Source organism: Eretmochelys imbricata, chromosome 10, assembly GCF_965152235.1.
Source record: "Eretmochelys imbricata isolate rEreImb1 chromosome 10, rEreImb1.hap1, whole genome shotgun sequence".
NCBI classification, from domain to species: Eukaryota; Metazoa; Chordata; order Testudines; family Cheloniidae; genus Eretmochelys; species Eretmochelys imbricata.
The window spans coordinates 20,726,919-20,745,685 of record NC_135581.1 but is presented as its reverse complement, the minus strand read 5'-3'; the positions used below and the strand labels follow the sequence as shown (position 1 = coordinate 20,745,685).

Here is an 18,767-nt window from a genome sequence, read left to right as displayed (position 1 = left end):
CATTACTACCAGGGCAAAATTTTATGCACAACTCCAAAGAACTATTTATCAATTTATTTTATCCAGAGTAACAAGTTTTTTTCCTTAAGTAATTTTAATTAGTGTCTGTTCCAAATTATTGTATCCTTTTGCACTTATTTTGATGCCAATTTTGCTCTGTTGCCACAAATTCTTTATGAGCTTCCCCAAAGACATGGTTATGTTGATTGTTACAACAGCTGTGTCCTTCCAAGCCAAGGATGTTGCTTGAGCTCTGGTGGAATGAGCCTTGATAGTCAGTGGGAGAAGTACACTAGCCAGCTGATAAAGTGAGATAAAATGTGCAATACCTACTTTGACAATATTTGGGATGAAATAATCTGGGGACCTTGGAGTGGCCAGTTATGACCACAAATAGATGTGGGGATCGTGTTAAAAAATTTGGTTTTCTCAATGTAATACAGCAGAGCTCTGGATATGCTAGAGTATGTCCATAGCTTCCTCTTCTCTTGCATGAGATGAGATTTAGGAAAGCACAAAGGTTGATTGGTTTAGGTGGAACTCAAACCACCTTTGGAAAGAATTTTGCATTAGGTCTAAGCATTCATAGGCACCCACGGAAAAAAATAGTGGTGTTCAGCACTCAACAGTGGTGCCACCGATCAGCTGTTTGGCAGTGCCCCCGATCAGCTATTAATCTGGGGAGCCGCCAAACAGCTGTTTGGCGGCTTGGGGAGGGGTTTGGGGGAGGGTGGAGAGCAGTGAGTGGCAGGCAGGCAGGGGCCTTTGGGAGGAGGTGGGAAGAGGTGGAGTGAGGACGGGGCTTTAGAGGAGGGGCAGAGCAGGGGCGGGAAGAGGCAGAGTGAAGGTAGAGCCTTGGGGGAAGAAGCAGAGCCTTTGTAAGTGCTAGTTTTTCTTTATGGAATGGAGGTATACAGAGGTTCCACCATGAGTGTCTGAAGCTTGTTCCCTCTTCTTGAAGGGTATGTCTACACTACAGCCGCTACAGTGGCACAGCTATGGCACTGCAGCTGTACCACTGTAGTGTAGACGCTTCTTACATCAACAAGTTTTTCTCTGTTGATGTAGTTAATCCATCTCTCCAAAGGCATTAGTTAGGTTGATGGAATAATTCTTCTGTTAACTTAACTGCATCTGTACCAGGGTTTATGTCAACCTAACTACAGCACTGCTGCTGCAAAATTTTTCACAGCCCTCAGGAACATAGCTAGGTCAATCTAATTTTTAAGTGTAGACCAGGCCTGGGATTAAGATGGTAGATGGATCACTCTGAGAGGGGCTGAAAGAAGAGCTCCATAAACTTCAGAAGGACAATGTTGAGGTCCCATGATGGAGTAGTATCTCTGACTGGTGGGTAAGCAGGCAGTAGACCCTTGTGAAATTTGGACACTGTCAGGTGAAAGAAGACAAAGAACAACTGTATTTGTAGATGATATGCTGATATTACTGCCAGATGGACTTTTACTGTCCTAAATGAAAGTCCAGCGTGTTTTTACTACAGCAAATAGTCAAGAATTTTCAGTACCAGGGCCTGCACGGGGGTTATACTGTATTAGGCTGCCCACATTGAGAATCTATTTCATTTGGAGAAGTCTCTCTCACAGATAGCTTTATGCCCAGTGCCAGGATTTCCTGAATGTGTGAGGAAGCAGCTCCTTTCCATGGTGCTCAAGCAATCAACATCCTGGCAGTCAGGTGCAGCAACTTTGGGTTTGGACAGAATACTTGAACCCGATCTAATGACAGCTGGTCTGAGCAGTCTAGGAGGCTGCCTGATCAATAGTTGTGTGAACATCTGTATCAGGTCTGTCAGCCAGAACTGCCTCAGCCAGTAGGGAGCTGTGAGGATAAGTTTGGCCCAGTCCTCTCTGGCTTTGCCTGGGAAGTAGTGGAATCAGTGGGAAGGTGAATGGAGGGTCGTGATTCCACTGCATCTGGCAACGTTCCTGGGCTCATGCACTCTCTGGCACAGAAGTTCAGATACTTAGCCTTGTCCTTCGTGCCAAACAGGTCTATCAACTGAGTCCCCCACTGATGGAATAATGACTTGGTAATGAATTTCTGTGGTGACCACTTGTAATAGGTGACTGACTGCCTGCTGAGTAAGTCTGCCACATCATTGCTGACTCCTGAAAGGTGCAGAACTACTGGGTATGCCATGCTGATGGCACCCATTCCATAGCTTGAGTGCGTCCATTCAAGGGGAGGGGAAAGAGCAAACACCCCCTTGCTTGTTTATGTAGTGCACAGCTAATGTATTGCCCGTTAGTATCTGCACTACCAAGTGTTGTAGGTCACGGGAAGAACATAATTTATGCTAGTTTGAAGGCTCTGAGCTCTAGGATATTGATAGGCATATCCTCTGGGGACTACAGCCCTTGTATCTGTAAAAGATCCAGGTGGATTCCTCAGCTTATCACAGATAGGTCCATGACTAATATCTTGGTGGGGACAGGGTCATGAACAGTAACCCATTTTGGACATTATCAGGGTGCAGTCAGCAGTTTAGCACCATGAGGACATGAGGTGGCATAAGGACTTCCTTTTTCAGTGGATACTTTCCAGAGGAGAAGACTGACCCAGGCCAGAGCTGTAGTGGATTCAGGAGAAGTCTGGCAAGTTGCGTCATATATGTACACATGGCATATGGCCTAATAATGTGAGGGACGTCCATACAGTTGCCACTGTCTTCAGTAATGACAGAAGCAAGAGGAATCTGTCCTGTGGTGGGTAAGCCCTTGCTGTCTTGAATCTATCCTGATCCCCATGAACTCCATCATCTGTGATGGGACAAGTGACAATTTCTTGTAGTGCACCAGGAGACTCAGCTGGATGAACAGAGAGATGGTGCAGTTAAAGCTTGTCAGAGTTTCCGGATGTGAACTGCCTGTCATCAGCCAGTTGCTCACATATGGATAGACACCAATGCCCTTTTCCCCCCATGTGTGACAACACCATAGCGAGACATTTCATAAACACTCTAAGGACTGTTGAAAATCTGAAAGGCTGTACTTTGGACCTACTGTAAATTACAGGTACTTTCTGAAGGCCAGGTGGATGGCAATATGGAACTACACATCCTGAAAACCGAGAGCTACAAACTAGTCCTGAGCTTGAAGAGATAGACTGTTAGAGGCAAGCATTACCATTCTAAATCTGAGGTGGTGCATAAATTTGTTCAGTCTTGTCAGGTGTATGATGGGACTAAAACCTTCTTTCTTGTTCAGAATAAGGAATATCAGGAGTAAAAGTGTCTTCCTCTGTACTCCCAAGGAACCTCTTCTATGGCTCCAAAACAAAATAACAAAACCACTTCCTTTTGGTCTCATGAAAAGGGTCTTTGAAGAGGAATAAATAAAGAAGAGTGGGAAGAAAGCGTAGCACGAAAATGGATATTCTGGCCATAGGGGATGATGTCCAGCACAAAACTGTTGGCTGTAATCTCTTACCATGCCCAATGGAAGAGGTGGAATGATTTCCAACAGTTGGCTCTGGCATAAGAACGGCTATACTGGGTCAGACCAAAGGTGCATCAAGCCCAGTATCCTGTCCTCTGACAGTGGCCAATGGCAGGTTCCCCAAAGGGAATGAACAGACAGGTCATCATAAAGTGATCTATGCTCTGTCACCCAATCCCAGCTTCTGGCAAACAGAGGCTAGGGATATCATTCCTGCCCATCCTGGCTAATAGCCATTGATGGACTTATCTTCCATGAATCTATGTAGCTCTCTTTTGAACCCCGTTATAGTATTTGACATAGTCTTGACATGTTTCTCAACATGCACCCCATCCAAGCGGCTGCCTCTGTGACAGAGGAAGAGGATGACAGGCGCCTCCTGATATAACAGGGATGTTTTCTGGGTGATTATTGGAGTCAGATGGCTTTTGCCATTGTGAGCGCTGCCAATAGAAGAACTTGCAGTATAGTGCTGGGGTGCATATGCTTGAAGATCTCAGTGTTGCCCTTGAATTCTTTAGGGAATGGACTGCTTCATTCATCCAGTTGCCGTAGAGCTCTATTACATCAAACGGTAAGTCCTCTATCATCATTTGAACTTCATTTGGAATCCCAGAAGTCTGTAACCAGGTTACAGGTTGGTTGGTGCATTGTTACCGCTGTAGCCATGGATCTAACGGCCACATCAGACTCATCCAAAGCCACTTGTAGTACTATCTTCATTACCATCTAGCCTTCTTTGATGGCATCTCTCAGCTTCTCTCTAGAGTTCTGTGGGAGCCTAGTTAGGAAGGGAGTTACCCTTTCCTACACTGAAAAACTATCTTTTACTAACAAGGCTTGGAAGTTTGTAATGTGGAATTGGAGGAAGGCTGATAAATAGGCCTTTACACTGAAAAGTCTAGTTGATTGGGGTCCTTATTTTTTGGAGTGCTCTTACATGGACCTGGTCTTTTTCTGGACTGCAGTTACCACAAGGGACCCTCATGTCAGATGCATGTACAAATGTTCCAAGCCCTTAAGTGACACTTGATAGCACTTTTCTACTTGCTTCGAAGTAGGAGAAAGCTAGGCGTGGGTGGACCACAATCCCTTTGCTGGGTTCAGTGTGCCCTTATTAATTGGCAGGGCAATTCTTGTTGGCACTGAGGAGCTGAGAATATTAAACAGCATATGCATGGATCACCATTGTCTCAATGTCCAAGGTTTCAGTTAGCCTCAAAAACAGTTTTTGTAAAGTTCTAAAGTCATTGACAGCTGGTATGTGTTGGATCCAAGGCCTTGCATGGAAAAGATGAGGATTTCTTTGGTAGGTAGGGCAACTGAAGTGTTTTCCAAGCCACCTCCACTCCTGGTATAGGAAGCCTGGCCATCGATGCTGATGATGACCAAGACTTCCTCCTCTTTTCTTTAATATGTTATGAGGCCCCACTCCTAGACCTAAGGAAAGGTGGGCCCCAGTAGGAATATTCTATAGGTATTGGCCTGACTGCAGTTGACCTGTGCATTGCCAGTCATGTATAGGTGCATTGGGCGCTTCAGGAACTCACCATAGGCTACCACTCTGATCTAACAGGAGAGGGTTCTTTGCTCGATATTCAGGAGAAGGAGATCTAATTTGCCTGGGAAGCACTTAGATGCTAAAGTAATGAGCTTTATGTAAAACCCAGCTATACGCTTTCTATATCCTTCCTTCCCGTTCCCATTTGCCTTTAGGTTCTCCCACCAACGCAGCTACTGCTGCTCATGGGGGATGAAGTAATTAGTCGATGGGAGAGCTCTCTTCCATTGGTTTAAAGCATCTGCTCTAGCATCGGTGAAGCTGCACCGCTGTAAGCTCTGTAGTGTAGACATAGCCTAAGAATGTTTTAAACTTGAACAATATCCAATTTTTGTTTGTATCTAGGTAAATTCAGACCATATCAATTCAGTTAATCTGTAACTTTAGTTATATCTAGGGTTTTTTTATTGTGCACCAAACATTCAGATTTTTATCTGCTTTTTGTTGTGTTTGCTTTTTTACCTGACAAAAGAAAAGGAGTACTTGTGGCACCCTAGAGACTAACCAATTTGTATGCATCCGATGAAGTGAGCTGTAGCTCACGAAACCTTATGCTCAAATAAATTGGTTAGTCTCTAAGGAGCCACAAGTACTCCTTTTCTTTTTGCGAATACAGACTAACACGGCTGTTACTCTGAAACCTTTTTTACCTGGATAACGATTAATTTACAATTGAAAAGACTTTAGGCCAAATTCACCACTGGCATAAGTGGATGCAACTCCATTTAAGTCAATGAAATGCAACAGCTTAGATCAGTGGCAAACACGGCTCTTTGCATCCATTAATTCTATCCCTTCCTTTGGGAAATTCACAGAATAGCACTAATAAAGCTCTTGATGGGCAACATATGTTATGTCCTTATAGCAAAAGAACATGCTCCTGGTTGACAAAATAGGGTGAGAAACACAGAGATCTCAGAATGATGAGAGGATAAAAAAAATTTTGAGGACTCAAACAGAAAAACAAAGTAAACAAGTACTAAATAACATGCAATATGTTTTTGCCGACTGATGTTCCACTTGTTTCAGGTTAGAATTGAATCATAATCCCAGACATGAAAGACCAGCGATTATCAATCAAATCATCCAGCTCTAAATTGAATTTTAAGTTGGAACTTCCATATTACTAATAATGCTGATCAGCTATTAGCAATTCACATTTAACAAAAATATGTTTTAATAACCTTAAAAGTAAACATTATAGGAGACAGAGAAATAATAATGATTTCATATGAAAATTCAATTCTAAATGTGGGTTACAATCTACATTCCTTTCCTCATTTGTTTAAGAAACAAGGTGAAATAGAGCATTTCCTAAGTATTAATGTCTTTAAAAAGAACTAAAATAACAGAAAATTCTCTAATGATCTTTGAAGTGACAAAATGTAAAACTATTTAAATCATCACAACCTGTAGCAAATTTACACAAATTGAGTTATTTGGAGAAGGAGGTAAGTTTTTATGTTTCTACAAATGATATCCCATCATTTATGCCAGCAACCTCAATATGTCATGTCAAATTTACTTTTACTTTGACAAAATGCAGGAACAACTACAACAACAAGAATGCCACAAAATATATTTTGGTATTCTTCCTGTCTTTTGTAAGGAACAGGCCACTGGAAAAGCACAGGTGAAGGTACAGAGAAATCAGAAGCCATCATTATATACAGACACAGAGAAATTAAAAGATGACATGACTGTGTACCTTGGTGCAATTCTTATTTTCAACATAAAATTGCTTCTAGCTTTAAAGTGAAACAAAATACCACTGAGATTTTAAGAGAGTCAGCAAATTTTGTTTTCACACACTCAATATACCAGATGCAGTTTTAAGTGTAAGACAGGGAATGCTAGCTCATTAAACTTGAAGGTATGCATACAATTTTACTTTATAACAAAAAGAACCTGGTGATATCTTGGACAAAAATACTGAAATTATGGAAATTTCCCTGTCAGAGAATGACAAGCAGACTATGGAAGCAAGTTTTCTAATAAATGTTGTTTTTTTCCCAGTCAACTTTCTATCCATATAGATCTCTGCCCTGGAAAATACTACATTTCAACTTGCAAATCTCAAATGCAGCACAATATAGTGCAATTAGTACAAGCGACAAAGGTGGTTTGTTTTTTCTGGAATATATCATATTTAATTGGGCCCTGATTGTGCAAACTGATCCACTTGAGTGGATCCCAGTGGAGCCCCAGAAATGGAGTCTTAGAATGTAAATTCTTTGGACTGTTCAATGAATATACAGATTGTACATGTTTAGTAACTATATATGATTAGATACTACCCGAACCAGATTCAAAGGGCAGTATGCTCCAGAGGAGATGGGACTGGATTAGGGGACAGAGAACCAGGGTTCTTCCTGACTCTGCCACTCATTTGCCATGTGTTAAGCACTTTGAGAACTATTGGTAAAAAGAGCTATAATACTTAGCTCTTATAAAGTCTAGAATTTCACCTCAACTACTTCGTGTTGCACCTGAGTTAACAGCACAGTTTCATTATAAAATTGCAGTCATATCTGGCCCGCATTCCTGCTGCTCTTGTGATCAATGGCAGAACTCCCAATGGCTTCAGTGGAAGCAGGGTTGGGGCCTTCAAGACTTTAAGCACATCCTGGCTCTAATCCTACAGGTGCTGAGTTCCTTCTGAAAGATTCTGCTTGTTCTCATTTCCCATCATTCAGTATCTTGCTGGATAGGCCCCTGTTACACATTCAGGCCAAAAGAAGATCAGACATAACACAATGCGCTTGAAGACAGTGTCAGAGACAAAGACTGACCCCATACTCCAAAAAACAGTTTTCATTAGTTATCATTTTAGTATTTTTAAATGACACATATTTTAAGGGGCTGTGCTTACAGCAAAATGGAAAGGTAAAATAAAAATGCTATTCTGATATGGTGATATATTGATGTTAAAATACTCTTAACACATAACCAGGTTATACGGAAGTATGTCTGGCCATTTTCTCCTATCTTTATATTTACACAACTATATTATTGTACATGGAATGTAATATTACTCCCTTCCTATAGTAAATGAAACAGTACACAGATTGCAAAAGTTCTGCATTTTTCCTTGAAAAATCAGTCAGGTTCCTTTCATTCTTTATTTTGGCCAGTATATAAAACTTAAATGGGGGGAGGGAGAGAAGAAGGTAGAATGGAGCACCAAAAAATAAAAACAAAACTCCCCAAACCCAGAAAGCACAATTTTCAAAAGTACCCAGTGACATTCAAAAGGACTTAGGCTCCTAAAACATTTAGATGCTTTTGAAAGTTTTATCCATAGTGACCTTTATTCAAAGAAACATTTGAAATGCTGAAAAAAATACAGTAGATGTATAATTTCTTTAAACATAACAAAAGCATTTATCGTGCTAGTGGGCTTCTTTCTATAATAAAATGGAGATTTCAGTGGTGGTGCATTACATCTAACGTTAAACTGCAAAGAAAAAGGCTTAACATTTTGTTGAATACTGCATGTCCGTTTGACACATACTTACACAAAAAAGGGCATCAGTTGAATAAGAGTCTCTTTTTTGGGGCTAACTGTGAATTCTGGCACAGTTTGAATAATTTTGTTCATAACATTCCGTAAGTAATTTTGTAGCTGTTTGCGTCGTTCCTCTACAAACTTTGCATCCTGTAAAAGAAAAAAAAGTTGAATTGTACAAAAAAGATTTTTTCCATTCTAAAATGCCAGACAGCAATAATGACATGAATTCTGATTGATGACTTGTGCTTATCTCAGCCACCTGTAGCAACATATTATCTAAAACATTTGCAGTCAGTGTAGACAGAGACAAGTCATGTTCAACATTATATAACTTGGTTATGGATAAAACCCTGTCCATGACTATCTGACATAATGCTGAATATAACTTATCCCGGTCTACCCGGAGTGTATTCTTCCCTGAGAGAAAGGCCTCTTCCATGGACTAAATGTTTTCTTTTAAAGGACTGTTATTAAGGACCAGATGTCAGGCCCTTTCAGGACTAGCAACTTATACAATCCTTTAGGGAAATGGAGGTACTTTTCTTCCCTTCCAAGAAGCTTATTAATTCCTCCTCCTCCTGCCCTCCCATCATGAACTTTTCAGAAGCTGGATACATACACCTCACGATGGACCCATATTTAACTATAGGAGCAGACATATCTCCCTCCATTTAGTAACACATTTTGTTAAGGAAATTTTATACGACAGTCCATTTTTTTAACTAGCATAATGTATCATTGATAGGATGCTTTGGAAAAAAGGTTTTATTTAAGTGTTAATGTTTTATTTCTCTGGCACCAATGAATGGAGATAACTGTACCATTCCTCATTCTGCTGTGAGACTTACAGGCTGAAAGCCTAACAATAGTACGTCTACTGAGATTGTATAACTTCACAACATGCATATTTTTGTCTGTGGGAAACACAATTATAGTAGGGTATAACACAATCTGTCAGCAAGCATAATACACTAGAGTGAGACGGTAATGGATTTACTGAGAAATCAGACTCTTTTTTGTATTAGAGCCAACAAGCTATATCTCAGAAATTCAGGCATTCTGCTCACCTGGTTTAAATGTCAGAATATGCTCTTCAGGCATGAAGCCTCAAACTATTATAAAACAATTATAGCTCTCAAAGGAAGATGAAGTGAGCTGTAGCTCATGAAAGCTTATGCTCAAATAAATTGGTTAGTCTCTAAGGTGCCACAAGTACTCCTTTTCTTTTTGAGGATACAGACTAACACAGCTGCTACTCTGAAAGGAAGAGTTGAGTTCCTATTTTGTGTAAGATGTGTCTACTCAACCATTGTTATTAATCTATTCAAGAAAAGTGCTTAGAAATGTAAAAGTTCCTGTTTCTTGCTAGAAAAAGATAATAGATGCAAATATGTTTAAAATGTTACCAAACCATTCCATTTAATTAAAAACAAAAAATTCATAGGCTGGGTTGCCACATATTGGATTTGAGTTTAAGGTTAGCTCTTCTCACTGGTAGAGTCGGCTGCTCCCAGCATAAGGCTTAATTGGCCACTTGTCTGATTTTTGAAGCAGTACAGTAAAGTTCTAAGAAGTTTTGCCATCTTTGCCGTTAGGAAAAGTTGGCATGACAGAAGTATTTTTGGAATAAGGGGTATAAAGAAGAGAATGAGGTGGGATCCCGGAGGACTCAATAAATATTAAACATTTAGAGTTGCTCTGTCAAATATTGGAAAGAAAGTCTTCATTTTTACAAATGCTTATGCATGTGCTTAACTTTAACCGCCAATATGTATTCTGTTTCCAGATTGCTAAATGTATAAGCCCCGTCTACAGGAAGAAATTTTACAAAATTCAGTACAACCATCAATTGAGCTGAACTGGCTGGAGCCCTAATGTAGACAAGGCTCCTGCAATTGCATGCATTTTTACCACTGTGTCTAAACAACATAGGATGAAATTCTAAGCCCACTGAAGTAAATGGCAAAACTCACATTGACTTCAACAGATCCAAGATTCTATCCATGTTGTTTAAGTAACATGGTGTTAAAAGCACCACGAACTGCCACAGTAGGATTCCCACTGGTAATATATGTTGGATTTTTTGTAAAATTATCTGGTAAAGACATGACCACAGAATACACAACACACTTTCTCTCTTACCTCACAACACCTTGCCTCCCTATGTATAATGTTTTAGAACTAGCAGAAATACACAACTTCTCCATATTATATTTGTATTATCCATATGCTGTAAGAAAAGGAGTACTTGTGGCATCTTAGAAACTAACAAATATATTTGAGCATAAGCTTTCGTGAGCTACAGCTCAAATAAATTGGTTAGTCTCTAAGGTGCCACAAGTACTCCTTTTCTTTTTGCAAATACGGACTAACACGGCTGCTACTCTGAAATCTGCCATATGCTATAGTATATACTAGTGACATATTTAAAGCAGCAGTGTAGTAGATTCCTATGTTAAAAAAATTGTCTTGTGTTTCTGTTACAAGTCTTTTCTCCTATTCTTTATAAGGAATCTGTGTGCATTTATCTGATAATAAGTATAATATAATGGCATCCATACTGAATGGCTTCTAAAGGTTATGCAAAACCTATTTTGTCCTCCCACTAAACATTCTAAACACATGCAGAGTCAAACAAATATGGGCATTTAAGTAGGTGAACATCCACACCTAAAAGACCACAAGAGAAACTTAAAAGGAGAGAGGCACAAATGATCACTGTAAAAAGAAAAGGAGTACTTGTGGCACCTTAGAGACTAACCAATTTATTTGAGCATTAAGCTTTCGTGAGCTACAGCTCACTTCATCAGATGCAAGTATGTTGCTAAAATTATTCTTAAATCTATAAACTGAATACAGTACATATAAGGAGTTAAGATTAGTCTGTCTACAGAAGAAAGTATTGTAGAGTACATGCTTTAAATGCTAATAATTTTCCTTCAAATGAATCATTCACCATTAAAGGTTGGTAGTACTGAATTTACCACCACTACATGGCAGTTTGAGAAAAAAAAGCATCAAAGTATCCACCAGTATCCATCCACTTAATTTTTATTGAAAAATGAATTTTGAAAAATTCTTTAAGAATAGCCTTGCTCTACTTTGCTTGATGCAATCCACTCTCTAAGATCTCTCTTTTAGCACACCATGGTCAGAGCACAGCATACCAATCACAGAAACAGCTTTCTCCATTTTCTACTGCAATGCAGAAGGCTAGACAAATGTTTTGCTGAACAGAGCTCTCTATACAAGCTGCTAGAAGATACTAACAGTAGGAAATCTAATGCATGTAGATACATAATAGTTAGAATGGAAGATATTAACACTACAGGAAATTATTGCTGTATTGCAATGTAACTGCATTTATTGTTTTTGTCTATTTAAACTGTTACATCATTCAAATAAATTTTATATTTCCCACTTTCCTATTTAGTACTGACACATTTTCCAAACAATGCTGTTTCAATGTACTGTAAATCTAGAAACTTAGCATAGTGCTTGCTCAGCTGACAATCTGCATGACTCAATTTCACCTGCATGTTGAATTCTAACATACAATATTAAAAAATAGAATGAATTTTGCACCCCAGGACCTCCTGCTTCTACCACATATGCTACAGATCAGGCATTCACAAACTTTTCATAGTGCAAACTACATCTTAATAGAGAGATTGTCTCATAGACTGCTTCCTCTTCCATTCAAAATCTTGTGGAAAACTGTTCCTCCCATTCTTAATTGTAAAATATTGCTGTGACAACTATAGCAATTGCTTATATGACAAAGTAATATATTTTAGATATCTTTCATGTGATAATTACTCTATCCTTTTAGAAAAAAAGGTTAATTAAATGGCCTTTACTTTTGTCCTTCACTTATTCTTCCCTCCCATCTATTTTGTTGCTCTTTCCCTTCTGCTCCCCTGATCTTGCTTCTCTGCTGCTTGGCTCCCTTCTCCTTCTCTGTACGTTCTGCCTTGTAGCTTGTTCTTCCATTACCCTGGGACATGCTACCTTGTCACTTGGCCCTTCTGCTCTGTTTTCGTGGTTATGCTGTCCAGTCACCTGGTTCCCTATTTCCTCTGCGCCCTGGACATAATGCTTGTACCATTCTTTTGCTTAACCATTCTTTTCTCCCCTGGATGTTCCTCTTCTGCAGATGGCTGACAGTTCCAGTTCCTTGAGGGATACATTCCTCCTATGTACCAGTGGGTTTTATAGGAGCAGCTAGGCTGAGGGCAGATGTTGCGCTCCATTAGTAACTTTTATTTCTGCCTAAAGGAGAGTTCTTTTTAGTTATATGGCTAAAGATGGTTTTTACTTGTTAATTTTTTGGTAACAGAATTCATGTTTCTCCAATGCATCCAGTCACTGAAGTCTCTGAAAGCAAAATTCGTCTTATTAACACAAAAATTGAAATTCCCCATACCATCAAGTGAAAAGAGTGCAAAGTACAACCAGTTTCCAATGGTTCCATGCAAGTATGTGGCCTATAAAATATAATTTGTTTATTAAAATCACTAAATGTACTGTTTATGGAAACTGAAGTATTTAAACAAGAAAGTATACATTTAATAATCTGCTACAAGGATAGTTTAAAAATCTTCAGGCAATTTACAACAAATGTGTGTCATTTTTATATAATTTCTCTAATCACAGTTAATTTAAAAAACAAACATACATATATCTGAATGTGTTCATGCATGTCATTCCAAGCATTCCATGTCATTCCAAGCCAACAAAATTTAACATCAGCTCTGTAAAGTTAAGGTGCATTGTCCTTCATGGATCATGATTCTTATAAATAGCTTTTGAATACCCTCCATGTTTCTTTGTATGAAAAGCAGCCAGCCGGCTAAGGACACCACTTAACTGCGCATGTACCAGGGCTCTAAATAGGCATAACATATTTGAAACTCTTCTGGTTTAGCTCCTAAGATCCCCAATCAAAGAATGCATTAGAAATAACAAATTTGGATGAAAGCCCAGCTTCTAGAAACTGCCTAACAGCTCTGGTAGTCACTTAATGAGGTCTTACAGCCTGTGATTACACTGTTTTTCTGCTACTACTTTCCTATCATAATTCAATTATGCATTAAAACATTAACAGAGAATACTGAAAGTTAGGTCTTGCTTAAAAAAAGTAACAGTCAAGGCTATTTATTAAGATTTCTTTTAGAAATTCTTAATTTTATTTTGAGACCAAAAACTGATTGTTTTAAATTCAGAAAAGATGTTTCATAACCACCAAATATTTTGAAGGAAAACTATGTTATAGTATTAATAAAATACAGTAAAGGTGACAAAAATTAAATGCAGTGGGGCATGCATTTCTTTCAGTTAATTGAAAATGAGCAAATAGTAAAATGAATAATTAAAATCACAATTCAAACAAGCAAATACTGAATACATCATGCAGATAATGACACTAGTTGCTGCTTTCTACTGAATGTCTGAATGAACCTTCTGTACAATGACCTTGACCAACTGTGATAGCTATTGAAAATGTTTACTTTCTGCAGTATGTTTCAGTTGTGTATGTGGTTTTAAAATACTACATATTATCAAAGGATGGAAGTCACTTTTACTTACCCATATCTGAAAACTACAGACAACCAACTTCCACCTTGCTTTTAATTATCAAAGACAGCCAGTGAAGCACGGGCTGTGTGACCCTGAGAAAAAGCGAGAGAGCTTTTGGGCTAAGTGCTGGCTGGAAACTGGGCATGGGACTGTGAGGAAAAAAAACTGTCTCCTGTTGTTTGACTCCTCCTGTGTTCAAGAAAACAGGACACTGTAGGGGGGTGGAGGGATAGCTCAGTGGTTTCAGCATTAGCCTGCTAAACCCAGGGTTGTGAGTTAATCCTTAAGGGGGTCATTTAGGGATCTGGGAAAAAATTGGGGATTGGTCCTGCTTTGAGCAGGGGGTTGGACTAGATGACCTCTTGAGGTCCCTTCCAACCCTGATATTCTATGATTCAACCTTTAATATTGTTGGGTGTGAAATTCACACCCTTGTGCAAAGGGCCAGAACAAGAGGTATAAATCACTTAGCTCCCACTTTGATGAATGAAGTGAGAACTAAGTGATCTATAAGCCTTGTGTTAGCTATCTACATAGGTTTCAGAGTAGCAGCCGTGTTAGTCTGTATTCGCAAAAAGAAAAGGCGTACTTGTGGCACCTTAGAGACTAACAAATTTATTTGAGCATAAGCTTTCGTGAGCTACAGCTCACTTCATCGGATCCATCCAGTGGAAAATACAGTGGGGAGATTTATACACATAGAGAACATGAAACAATGGGTGTTACCATACACACTGTAACCAGAGTGATCACTTAAGGTGAGCTATTACCAGCAGGAGAGCATGGTGTGGGGGAACCTTTTGTAGTGATAATCAAGGTGGGCCATTTCCAGCAGTTGACAAGAACGTGTGAGGAACAGTAGGGGGGGGGGAATAAACATGGGGAAATAGTTTTACTTTGTGTAATGACACATCCACTCCCAGTCTTTATTCAAACCTAATTTAATGGTGTCCAGTTTGCAAATTAATTCCAATTCAGCTGTCTCTCGTTGGAGTCTGCTTTTGAAGTTTTTTTGTTGTAATATTGCGACTTTTAGGTCTGTAATCGAGTGACCAGAGAGATTGAAGTGTTCTCCAACTGGTTTTTGAAGGTTATAATTCTTGACGTCTGATTTGTGTCCATTTATTCTTTTACGTACTGGCTGTCCAGTTTGACCAATGTACATGGCAGAGGGGCATTGCTGGCACATATCACATTGGTAGATGTGCAGGTGAACGAGCCTCTGATATTGTGGCTGATGTGATTAGGCCCTATGATGGTGTCCCCTGAATGTGGACACAGTTGGCAATGGGCTTTGTTGCAAGGATAGGTTCCTGGGTTAGTGGTTCTGTTGTGTGGTGTGTGGTTGCTGGTGAGTATTTGCTTCAGGTTGGGGGGCTGTCTGTAAGCAAGGACTGGCCTGTCTCCCAAGATCTGTGAGAATGATGGGTCGTCCTTCAGGATAGGTTGTAGATCCTTAATGATGCATTGGAGAGGTTTTAGTTGGGGGCTGAAGGTGATGGCTAGTGGCGTTCTGTTATTTTCTTTGTTGGGCCTGTCCTGTAGTAGGTGACTTCTGGGTACTCTTCTGGCTCTGTCAATCTATTTCTTCACTTCAGGAGGTGGGTACTGTAGTTGTAAGAATGCTGGATAGAGATCTGTAGGAGTTTGTCTCTGTCTGAGGGGTTGGGGCAAATGCGGTTGTATCGTCGAGCTTGGCTGTAGACAATGGATCGTGTGGTGTGGTCTGGATGAAAGCTTGAGGCATGTAGGTAGGAATAGCGGTCAGTAGGTTTCCGGTATAGGGTGGTGTTTATGTGACCATCGCTTATTAGCACCGTAGTGTCCAGGAAGTGGATCTCTTGTGTGGACTGGTCCAGGCTGAGGTTGATGGTGGGATGGAAATGGTTGAAATCATGGTGGAATTCCACAAGGGCTTCTTTTCCATGGGTTCAAATGATGAAGATGTCATCAATGTAGCGCAAGTAGAGTAGGGGCATTAGGGGACGAAAGTTAAGGAAGCGTTCTAAGTCAGCCATAAAAATGTTGGCATACTATGGGGCCATGCGGGTAACCATAGCAGTGCCGCTGATTTGAAGGTATACTTTGTCCCCAAATATCTACATAGGGTGACTTTTACCCTGAAAACCAGAGATATGGTACACTTGGGAATGTAGTTATTATATAGTGCAACTTGCTTCATTATTCTGAGGTGTGAATATGGGTCACAACATAATGTAAAACGTCTGAGAATTTATTTTTATTGCAAGTTTTATCTCTTGAGTTCGAAGCAGCAATAATTTAGTAATTATTTCTAAAGAGACCAATATATAATTACTAATGGTTAGCAAGAACTTCCCTTTATTGTCAAGTTAAAAATTCTCATAGGGGACATCAGTGTGCAATTAATAGCTAGTCATTATCAAATTATGTAATGGTCTCGCAAACATTACCAAGTAGTTTTATTAAAAGAATTGTTTGTTACTAATTTAACAGAAAAACTGAGCAAAACATCTATATCCAACTGAAAGGAAGTTCACAGTACTTTTCCTCCCTGAGCAGAGATCTTTTGTGTTTAACATCTAATATCAATGCTTAGAATTTTGATCATGCACTAAGCAACTTAAGATGTCCTGATTTGGGAGGTGGGGGCAGAGACCCCTTTTATTTTGTGAAGTATGGTTTACTAGTTTCATACATTTCTAAATCCAAATCAACATCTTATATCTTACCCAAGTATATTACGATGAATCACTATTTTCAGACACATCTTTGACACAAACTAGGAATGATTCACAGTTTCATTTCACATATTGCAGGTATGGAACAATAAAACTAGGAAGTTGAAGTCTAGTTAAATAAACACAAAAAGATGTGAGCTGAAAACCAGGCTTCTGTTTTTGTAAGTGTATGCAAGGTTAAGCATATAATGCAATCAAACATGGACCATACCAAAAAAAGATTCCCATTACACCATTTTATGTATGTAGTTACTTCAAAGACTAATATTTAAGTATGACCAGCTTTAACAGCTGTCTTATAAAATTATTACTAGTAATTATAAAACACTGCCCCTTTATTTGATTATTATACTAGAAGTCTATTTTATTATGACACATGATGTGTGAGTATGACACAGGCTCGGTGAAATCCTGGCCCTACTGAAGTCAAATGGGAAAGTCATTGACTTTGAGGAGGAGGATTTCAACTTATGTATTTTTGTCCTATCACTTCAATCAGTAAGGTTTTCAGGCATTCATATATACAACTGTAGTTCATATAGTACCAAATCTGATCGTTTTTAATTTTCCTCGGCAATAATATTTTCAACATTACAATTACAATTGTAGAAATGTAACAACAATTACATTAACATTTGTTTTTCAAATAAAAATGAAGTTATTTTCTCCTAGTTTCATTTACAGGCATAGTACAAGTTATTTAAAAAACTCTTCACAGCCAAAAACACTTAGCTAGGTAGGTAATTATAACCACAGAAGCAGAATGTTGAATGTACGCACAGTCCATTCCTTATGTCAAAACAAGGAAACTCACTTACAGTAGATAATTATTGTATACAGGAATTCTCAAACTTAAACTCTGCATATTCTCAGAACATGTATTGGAAAGGCAGATTTCCTATTTAAAAGCGTTTATTTTAGTCTTTAAAATGCAACTACTTTCCTGATGTTTGTTCTAATAAAATGCAGCAGAACTCCCAAAATTTGTTTTCAACATGCAGCTTTTAGCAGACAACAGTTCAGAACACTTTGGTGGTATACGTTTTATCTCCTATACAAATACTGAGTGATCTATCATGAAATTTTGCCATAGGTCATAATAATTATTATTCTTTATATTACCTTAGCACCTAGGTACCTACTCATTGACCAGGGCCCCATTGTGCTAGTGCTGTGAAAGCACAAAACAAAAAGAAGGCCCCTGAACCAAAGAGCCTGAACTCTAAGTATAAGACAAGAGACAGACAGATGGTGGAGTACGAGGAAATTATGAGACAATATTGGTCAGCATGATAGGCAGCAGTCTCAGGGCACCAGCAGCCTAACCACAGCCAATTTTTTGTAAGCGTCATGGAAAAGGAGAGTTTTGAGGGCTTTAAAGAAGGATAATGAATTAGTTTTGCAGATGGCCCATTGTCCTCACCAGATATACTGAAAATCCAGGTCAAAACCATTCAATTTGCATTTATTTACTTTGTGGTAATAGGCCTAATACCCAAAGTCATGCTGCCTAGAGTGGCTCATGATTGTGAGTGCCTACCTCAAGGCAGACTGTCAAAAACGGGGCAGAAACTCCAAACTGGTGGTATGTGCTAAAATTATATTTTACCAATTCAGTAACAAATATGAACTCCTGGATCACTATACTAGTCTTACAATGGCGTCACAGATGGTCCCTTTGGCTTCTCCAGTCTATCTTGCTACCCAGACAAGCTGGACTTAGTGATAGTCACTTATATCAAAAAGTCACAAAATATTCAGGTTAGTTCCAGTCCCAAGAGACCAGTCACTTATTTTGGATCAACTGGTACCCTAAATATTACATCAGAGACAATGCCAATAGCCAATCCTGTAATAACCTATCTAAAGATTTATTAACAAGTAACAAAATAAAATAGGTTAAAGCAAGCAAACATGTACACACAAATGAGTTACCA

General features: G+C 39.0%; 1 protein-coding gene across 3 annotated transcripts in view; it reads right to left on the bottom strand.

The window, feature by feature from the left end:
• The window catches only part of SNX29 (sorting nexin 29), a 459,980-nt gene that overhangs the window by 65,559 nt on the left and 375,654 nt on the right, over nt 1–18,767 (bottom strand). Inside the window, exons 21-22 of one of the 3 annotated variants that reach the window (XM_077828713.1) lie at nt 12,957–13,017; nt 8,538–8,677 (exon numbers count right to left, since the gene is read on the bottom strand). In XM_077828713.1, coding sequence (XP_077684839.1) covers nt 8,580–8,677; nt 12,957–13,017 — 159 coding nt within the window. In that variant the 3' untranslated portion in view covers nt 8,538–8,579. Of the gene's footprint in view, nt 1–8,281; nt 8,678–12,956; nt 13,018–18,767 lie in introns of those variants that run through there. The other 2 variants (XM_077828712.1, XM_077828715.1) reach the window with 2 other exon arrangements.